At 40.7% G+C, this 9,287-nt stretch overlaps 1 protein-coding gene across 1 annotated transcript; it reads right to left on the bottom strand.

The window, feature by feature from the left end:
• Nucleotides 1–254: 254 nt before the first annotated feature.
• On the bottom strand, nucleotides 255–8,118 carry DBX2 (developing brain homeobox 2). The gene is made up of 3 exons (XM_009707833.1): nucleotides 8,026–8,118; nucleotides 3,168–3,355; nucleotides 255–724 (listed from the first exon to the last, which is right to left on the bottom strand). The coding sequence occupies exons 2-3, from the start codon at nucleotides 3,243–3,245 to the stop codon at nucleotides 404–406; spliced, it is 399 nt and encodes a 132-aa protein (XP_009706135.1). The 5' UTR covers nucleotides 3,246–3,355; nucleotides 8,026–8,118; the 3' UTR covers nucleotides 255–403.
• Nucleotides 8,119–9,287: the final 1,169 nt, after the last annotated feature.

Genomic DNA, 9,287 nt, shown 5'->3' with positions numbered 1-9,287 from the left:
AGGGTTATTCTTATCTCACGCACAAAAGAAAATAATTTGTTTGACTGCAATGAGAGATAAAAGCGATTCTCTATCAGTGTGTTTTTAATGAATATCATATACAGCGCAGATGTATAAATCAGAGCACAACCTCAGCTTCATGCTCTTCGCTTTGTTTTACTTACCATCAATTCTACTTCACTTTTAAGGTCAGTACAAGACTGGAAAAGACATAAGAAAAGACTGAGTATTGAAGAATACTTCTTAAATCATTAGTTGTTTGTCATTTTAATGGTGTTAGACTTTAGCAAATTTATGAGGCATAAACTAGTTAGCTTTACAATGTCCAAATATTGTTAGTCTTCGAAGACTGCGCGTTTGAAGCCTGTGCTCCCCACTCAATTTACAAACTGCCCCTTCTTCCTTAGGCTATTGATGTAACTGCCTTATCTGCAGTGTCTTGGTCAGGATACAAATACAGTGGGTTCTGCGATGAATTTGCTCTTGGAGATGGTTGTGTACTAGTCAGTCTTTCAGAATTTCCTGCAGAATTCTCCCTCCACCTTGGACTTGCCTGCTCCTGAGACACTTCCCACACAGGTGGGCACGGGGAGGTAAAATTCATGGTGGACTGTGAGAGGTAGTTCTCCTGAAGACCTTCTTCTTGGAGGCACCTGTTTGAAAGCACTTCTTTTTCTTTGGAGTTTCGCCATTTCATCCTTCGATTCTGAAACCAAATTTTCACCTGTTTGCAAGTTAACGAGAGTTTATTATCATTCTTTTCTTTAAACAACTTTGCCCTAACAGGATTTTTGTATTTCTATCCCCTTAGTTTCATGTTCCTTCCTTATTCATTGTTATAGTAGATCCAGTGAAGCTGACTGTTTTGACATTATTGGAGGATTTTCCCATCACTATTTACTACAGCTGGGCCAAATGCCCTCCTTGACTTTCACCACCTCAAAGAGGTGATTGTTTGGCTTAGACTGTAAAAAGGACAGCCCAGTGACTAGGGATAGAGCAACTTCCTAGAGCAACATCCTTCTAGACAGAAAAGGATTCTCAGAGTAAATCAGCGTCGTCATTAACAAAACTAAGTGCTATTACAGGGGATGTGAAGCCCTCTACTTAGAAGAGGCTCTGAGAACTATAACTGTCCCATTCACAAGCATAGCTAAAAACAGCTTGGCCATAGAGCTTCAAAATGTGTGTTACGACATATGACACAGTAGTGAGGATTTACAGACATTTTGTCCGCCTGACTACAGTTTTCCAGGATTTGCCTAGAATCCATGCATTTTTGAGATAAAATCAATTTTTAAAAAACCTGAAGTTGCAAGCTTGATCATGAGCATTCAAAGGCATTTATGAAATGCTGGGAAAAGCTTGGGGAAATACACATCTAGGAACTGGTTTTACATAAAGAGAAGAAATAGTGGGAGGATCAATCAAATTATTCAGATTGTGTTCTATTTTCCCTTAAGTATTTCCATTTAGTTCCAGTATTCAGATACTTGATATGAAGACAAAGGGGCTATGCTTTCAAAGGTTTGAGAATCATTGCCTTAGATGGCCAGTACTGTTCCTCCAGCACAACTGGTCAGAAAACTGAAGAAGTAACCTTCATGGCAGCTGTTCTTCCTTTCATGAATTAAAAACAAAACAAAACAAAACAAAAGACATAGATATCATCTGGTCTATCATTATCATGAAATTATTTTCCTGTAGTGGTAGTTGTCATCTATGTGTCATTCCATTATTTTTTAATCCCCTAGCCCTTCTTGAATATCAAGAACACAGAAGAAAAACTCAAGGAATTAAGTGTAATATTAGGAATTTGACTACTTATTGGGAAATTTTTAGGCAGCGCACTGGTGAGTGCAATTGCACATTTTCATTGAAATAGTTTATCCTGCAGAGATTACAGCTCTGTTCATCACACCGAGAAGCACCACGCTCTGCTTCTTCATTTTGTTTATAGCTGCAGTGCTTGCGATGGAGTCAGAGTCATGCAAGTTGGAAGGAACCACGTCAGACTACAAGATCTAACCTCCTACAGAAAGTGGAGCCAACTGCATTAGATCACATTGCTGCGGGCCTTGTCAAGTTCTGGAAATCTCCAAGATAAAGATGCTGAGAGAGCCCATTGCCATTCCTAGGCTTTTCTGCCCTCCAGACAGCTTCTACCATACTTATCTTAAGCACTTTCACTCCTGCTGCATGCAAAGAAATAAAATTGTACTGTCACTCTCTGTCTGTCAGCTGTACTCTAGAGCTCTGTCTCTCCTCCAGCACCTTCAGAATCCCACCTGCCAGCAGCTACCATGTTCATTTTCTGCTGTCACATGTCCTCACAAACATTTTTTCCAGTTTCTTTCAGGTTTTGTGCTCTTCAAGCCAGGCACTTTTCCTTTGTTTTTATCTGCAGCTAGGTCAGGCCCCTGAGATTCCAGACTGGCCTACGGCCGCTCAGCACCACCATTAATGTACTCGTTCAGTTACAACAGCTCACTGGCGGTCTCAGACTCTCAGCTAAACTCTAAAGCCCTAGGCCAACTCAGACTTAGCTGAAAAATCCCACAAAATGTGAACTGGTAAGTAAAGCAGGAGCATTTTAGAAGGTCACTCTACAAAATTTTTCCTTCTACAGTTTCTCTCAGCTCCAAGGATCTCTTTCTTTGTGCAGCTAAGTTTCTTTCTGTAGGGATGGTCGCCCGTCTCTTGCTGCAGAATGGTTTCAGAGCAAGTGCTGTTGAATGCATTGTCACTAGCTGTTCACCTGCATGTAAAGGGTGCTCAGAGAAATGCAGGAGGGCTCTCTGCTCTGCTGTTTCCTGCCTGGATCACTGCCTATCAGGCAGTGGGATGGAGCACAGTTCCCTCCCAAAAGCTCCTGAGAGGGCTCTGTCAGACAGCAAAATGGGAGTTGGGAATGAAATGCAGTGGTCATGTTTCTCCCACTTTGTGTGAAAATGGGGTGATCAACTTTTGAGTGTACACCTTCAGGAAATAAACCGGGAAGCTGTTCAAGCATTCCTTGGTTAAAGCTGCCATTGACTGACCGAGGTCTTTGCTCAGTGAAGGAGCACAGGGCTGCCCCTGTGCTGTTCAATTTTCCCCCTTCAAAGCCATTTTAAAGATTTTTCCTCAAAAAGACAGAAAGTCACAGATGTTCTGTCCTTCCTTACCTGAGACTCCTTTAGGCCCAGGTTAATGGCCAGTTTCTTTCTGTCTGTTTTACTAATATACTTCTGCTTCTGAAACATTTTCTCCAAAGCTTTCCTCTGGTCTTCAGAAAAGACAGCTCTTCTTAATATACCTCTCCGGGCTTTCGAGTTAGACTCCTGGGTCAGCAGAGGCAGAACACTTTCCTCTCCTAGTGGAAACAGATGAGAGTTTCACATAATATCAAACACGTATCAGAGAAATATTAAGTGCTGTTCATTATAATGCTAGCAGACTACTGTCCCACTTTTGATTTGTTGGTGTTACACGTGTGTCGTAATGCTTCAGTCATGTTCATTAAGGACTAAATCCTCACTTGGATCTAGAGGTGTTGCCAGTGTCAGTGGTCAAGAGTCTCCCCTTGACATGGTAAAAAGTAAATCAGATGATTTCATAGAGGAACATTAACACAGGGCCCATGCTACTGCAAAATTCAAATACAGTCAGGGAGAAACTTCTGCTATTTCCTTTGCCTGTCATGGTCACTGAGTAAACCGCAGTAAGTTTTCCTAGGAGTTTGTCTTCTCTTTGGGTGAAATGTAGAACTAGATAAAAGTGGTCTGTAATACTGATTCAAATAACCTAAATAGGCTTTCTTTAGTTTTGCTTACTAACGAAAGGCTTTCAGAGTGAACTATTTCTCAGAAAATCCCTGGCCATTCACTTACTTATTCTGGAAACCGCAGCAATTTCTTTATTAGAGGATTTGGGGAGTACTTGGACTTACTCCTTTCAGTCTGGTTTCTAATCCTTTGACATCTCATAGCAAGTCCTGGGAGGGCAGTTTTCAATGAATCCACGCCTAGAGGGAACCCTACCCTGGAAAACAGCCTCCAAGTTGGGGGGCAGAGCTGCAGTGGAGAAGTAGAAGTGTTCGCATTGTCCCTTCATCGGCCTCACAGAGAGCACAGAAAACCCCAGTCCTGATCAATCTCTTGCCTTCCTCACACCCAATAAAGCCTAAAGCCATAGTGCTTTCCCATGCTCCCTCGCCCATAGGAGGATGTGGTGTACGGGGAGCAGTCCCTGGTGAGGCTCGGTACGCCTCCAGCACTCCCAGCTTCCCCAAACGTCCGCCCGGGGAACCTTACCAGAGGCTAGGTCTGCACAGGGTCAGCCAGCAAGCGTCCGAGGTGGTAACTGCACAGGGCAGTTGCAGGCAGGCCAGGAAAGAGCTGCACTCTGACTCAGAAACCTGTGCCATGGCTATATAGCCACGGACACCTACGATCTTTCTGCAGGAGGGCAGCCACGAAGGTGGCTTTGGTTTGTATTGCACGCAATTCAGATTAAAGGTGCAAGCTGTGCTCCTGTTGTCCACCTTCCCACCTACCTGGGCCAAGACTGCCGCCCTGGTTTATAGTTACAGCAGTTGCAAAGGTGGGCTGCTGTTCAACTTCTATCAAGGATCTGATCATTTTCACATCAAAGCCAATGGCAAATTCCCCATGTACAGCACATTCTCTAAAACATTGCACATTTCTTCCTGAAAATGTCTATCTATTCTAGTCAGCTGTAATGGGGGGTGGGGGGTTAAATACATTTGTTCAATAGATATAATGCTCTTGAAAATACTAACTAAATCCAGATGCAGCTTCCACAAACTGTTCCTTGGGGCTACACCACATTTCAACTTCTGTATATTATACATATATACACATGGGTGTGTGTATCTTTGGACAACCACAGAGAAACAAACACACATATACTGAGGATATTGTAGAATTGTGTATGTATAATGATGAGAAACTAAAGTGTATATGTGTACGTCTTGCAAAGTTGACTAAATACTTTTGTGGTGCATGTGTGAGTAGTTTGATATCACATACATTACCCCTCCATCCTGCCTCCAGCTGTGACCAGTAGAGGAAGAATATCAGAAGCTGAGCAAGTGTACAATGATCCTTCCCTAAAATACACTGCCACTGTGAAACATTACTGATTTAGGGACCATTGCAATCTGCTAGACATGCCTTTCTTGGAATTTTTCTACACTTTAAGAACTCGTCTTTTTATTTGTCCCTCATAACAGCCTGTGGTAAAAAGTAGTTACTATGATTTAAAATGTTACAGTGCAAGTAAGTCTAAATTTATACAGATGTATTTCAATTTTCAAAATTGATTCTGAGATCAGGTACAAAAATCCTACCCTCCTGGTTACTGTCCTGATATTTATTACACAGTGAGACACATGTCAGACTCAATCCAAACCAAATAAACTATCTGCAGGACAAAAGTCAAACCGCCACAATGGAGGTTTCTGCAAAGGGCAAGCCAGGTTCATATTTCTCTGAGGAGTGCACAGCCCTCTCATGACCCTCACTCCAAGCTCCCATCCTGCCCACAAACCTGGGGGCAAACACTGGCCCTTCTTCCTCAAGCATGTTCTCTCTCCTCCTTGCTCAAATTTGGTGAATTTAGGTACCTTTGTCCAGGTAGCCTCCAAGTAGTTTCTGATGAATCATCAGCCGTTCTCAAGTCTACTGAAGGTACAGACTGACAGCAGAAGAGCTGGTACCTCCTCTCATCCCCACCGCAGGACGGGAGACACCAGCGAGGGAAGAGGCGTAACGGGGCTGGTCCTTGCCTCCTGGCCACCACTGCACAATGGAGTTGTCAGCCAAGGACACAGGATGCCAGATTATGTGACCCCTTAAAATTTGTCTTGCCTGGGTGGTTGTTAACAGTCAATCAGCAAAGAAACAACCTCCTGCCGGCGCCCTGAGGCGCCAGTTAATTCACGTACAGGCAGTATGTAGGGTACAGCTTAACACCTGTATTAGACTAACTTAATAGCGAAGAACCCACACACTCTAAGGCACAGTATGTGACTGATTTTAAAAGATTAACTAAACAAAATTTAATGAGGAGTAGAATGCTCACAAGCATTAGCAAACAGCCACTGGGTCAAAAAATTTGAAACTCGTGTTTGGGATAATGAATGCTCATCCCCCATTGACTTGCCTAGAGAATTTTTTTTAAGAATAACCCATATGCCAAAATGCATTCCGAATGCCCTAACGAAAACTAAATTTCAGTTTGTGGATTAAAGGATTTCTCAGTACGGCTGGATAGGCAGTCGTTCATACATTTCAACAATTTCATCAAAATGAAGTCAGTCAGTTTGCAGCCTGTCGCTCTGCACGTGCATCAAAAGGTTTAGTGTTCTGCTGACATAAATGTGAATCTGTTACCAACTATTTCCTATGTTGCTGGTTTGATTTTTGTTTTGCTTCGGGTTTTTTTAAGTCTTTCCTTTGTATCCTAATATAGAGTGATAAATGTCCTCTTAATCTGTGGAACAATCTTCATTTGCCTTCATGGCAGAGACCACCTTGAAGGAGCAAGTAAAAGCTTTAGTCATGGTTTCCATTTTTTCATTTGAATTCAATACATTCTAGTTAAATGGACAATTAATAGGTCACTTCCAAAACAGTAGTGTATCAGTCCTGGTTAATAAACAATCCCCACAGTTGATAATGGGCCTATGTATTCAGCAAGTCCCTGTATACACTCAGCTCATCCACTAAATCCCCTTTCAGGTAGACAGGGTTATATGGGAAGATGAGCTAGAATGAGTCTATAAAAGTCAGTTTCATTCACTGCTTTATTTTTCAGTCAAGTGCTTTAAATGGTGTCCAGAAAATCTCTTGGAATGTGAGACAGGAGAAAAGACTGGCACATAGAGTATTGCTTTATGGCCATACAAAAGGGCAACTGACCCTTGCCCAGGCCTTTTCAATGTGAAATGGTTCCTAAAGTTCATCTGCACAGTGAAAAATTGTGGTGAGGTCGCGTGTGGATGAGTAAAGTGAAAGTGGTGATTGGTCATGGTGCTGTCAGCCATTGTGGGAGAGCCGGGGCCATGTAAAACGCTCTGTGGGAAAGTGTCAGCCCCCTAAAGAGGTGCTCAGAAACTTGCAGCTCATTAAACTGCCAGCATTTGCTGCCTCACTTGTCAAGAATCATTCAACTTAGCAACTGCCCTTCTGAAACATTCATAAAACGCATGCATGTAGTCAGGAAGGGTTTGAATGCCGCTATGATAAAAAAAAAAGTATATGCTAGCTAAAGCACCCATAAGCTCTCATTTTCATTTGGATCTGACACATGCGATCTGCGCTGCTTCTCTGTTTTGAAGGACGAGGAAATGCTTCTTCTGTGTTCCTAAGCCATAAACATGTAAAATCATGAATATCCATTCTTACACTACGGCATGCAAACTTGCCAATCGAGGTTAAATTTAGATTTGGATTAAAGGGAAGGGTGTTCCAGGTCTTAATCCTGAACACGTAAGTGTATACTGGACAAAATTCTCTTCAATTTCCTTTGCAATTTTTTACATTGTAATTAAAAAAGAAAAACAAATTAAACATGTGCATGCATTTGCTGCAAGAAGAATGCCTGTTTTATTTAAATAATGCCAGGGCTTCCTGAATCATAATTTATCCCTAACAGACATTAAAATGCAGCATCCATTTTAAGATCTTTCAGCTCTTTTCTTATTTGCAAATGTTTATTGACACAGATTTTTAAAAGAGTTACTGATTTTAAAGAATCTTTTCTAGCAAACTGAAAACAAGGAGCTTTCCTAGGTTAGCTCTGTCTGGGTGTCTCAATGCCATTAGAAACCGCTCACAATTGCTCAGTGTACTTAAGTTTGATAAATCTTTGGAAACCCTCTGAATAGGATTGCTGTGATTTTACTAAGGAATTAGCTGCTGCCATTGCATCACCAATTAGTTTTCCAGAACACATTAAATCCTGCTGCTTTGGTTTACAGAATAACTCAAGCATTACTGATGAAGCATAAAAACTTACTTGGAAAAGCAGTGGGGGATGCAGGGTGCTGACAGGACCCACCGCAGCATGCTGAGTAGAATGGCGGGGCTCGGAGAAAAAAGTGTTTGGAAAGAGCTGCAAAGAAAGCATAGATCTAATTGATTATCCATTGAGCTTCGGTGATATTCATAACAACAGTCCTCCAGAAAGTCAGTGTGTAAAGTCCTGCCCCACAAGTTCTTTTGCCTTTTTTCAAGATGGTGATATTTTTAAGGCAAACAATGATAAACCAAGTAATTACTCTTTAATTTAGCAAGGTTATTTTACCTGTGTAGCTTAAGTATAATATGCAAAACCCTCAATATATTTATCATAGAATGAAACTCCGCAGATTTGAAATTTACCTCTGTAATTGCTATAATTATGAGGTTTTTTCCTAAATATCGGGAGTGAACGCATTGTTTCAATAATATATTGTTGAAATAATGAGTATAACGCATCTGAAAAAGTTATTTTAACTAACTCTAGTAAGCATGATATCCTAGCAAAACAGAATTTAAAAGTGAATCCTGTTTCTTCTGCTTGTACTACAATGCCGTTATTAGTACTCAAACCAATGTCTTCAATAAATAAAAAACCTTTATGACTAAATTCTATAAAGTGCAATGAGACATTCCAGCTGAGCTCTGCAGACACAAACTACAGGGCCTGATCCTGCTATCTCGAAGGTAAACTCGCTCTTGCTGGGAAAGTGCTCTAAATTTAAATAAAGCAATTGCTGAAGAAGGTTCTGCTTAATACAATAAAAAAATTGCAACCCAGAGAATTAGGTAATATTTGGTAAAATTTCTGTAGAATTTTTTGAAACAATGAATCAAAAGTCTCTGTTATGTCTAAAAAGTGCTTCCAAATCTTGGAAAGGTCTTTGTCATCTAATAAACCCTTAACTTTTTTCTATAAAGCTTTGGGCTTTTCCATTAATCTTAATTACCTTTTAATTTCTGCTCGTGCTAGTCAACTATGAAACTTGGAATACTTTTTTCTTTTGAAAACAGATACATCATGCTTGCTAGAACTGCACGCTTGTAAAATGTGATCAGCATCAAAACATTCGTGTCACTTTCCTGTTTTGGTTTAGGCAGAAAATAAATGGCTTCAGACCCTGTACTGTAGTCTGTCCAACTCTCTAGAAATAACTTGATTAATTAAAAAAGAAAAAAAAAGAAGTAACTGCACATTTAGATAAAAAAAATTAAGAAATCAATAATCAGGAAGAAAGATAAATAGATAAATGTATCTAA

Source organism: Cariama cristata, unplaced genomic scaffold (assembly GCF_000690535.1).
Source record: "Cariama cristata isolate BGI_N322 unplaced genomic scaffold, ASM69053v1 scaffold6039, whole genome shotgun sequence".
Taxonomy (NCBI): domain Eukaryota; kingdom Metazoa; phylum Chordata; class Aves; order Cariamiformes; family Cariamidae; genus Cariama; species Cariama cristata.
The sequence above is the reverse complement of the archived record's forward strand: the minus strand, read 5'-3'. Positions and strand labels throughout refer to the sequence as shown.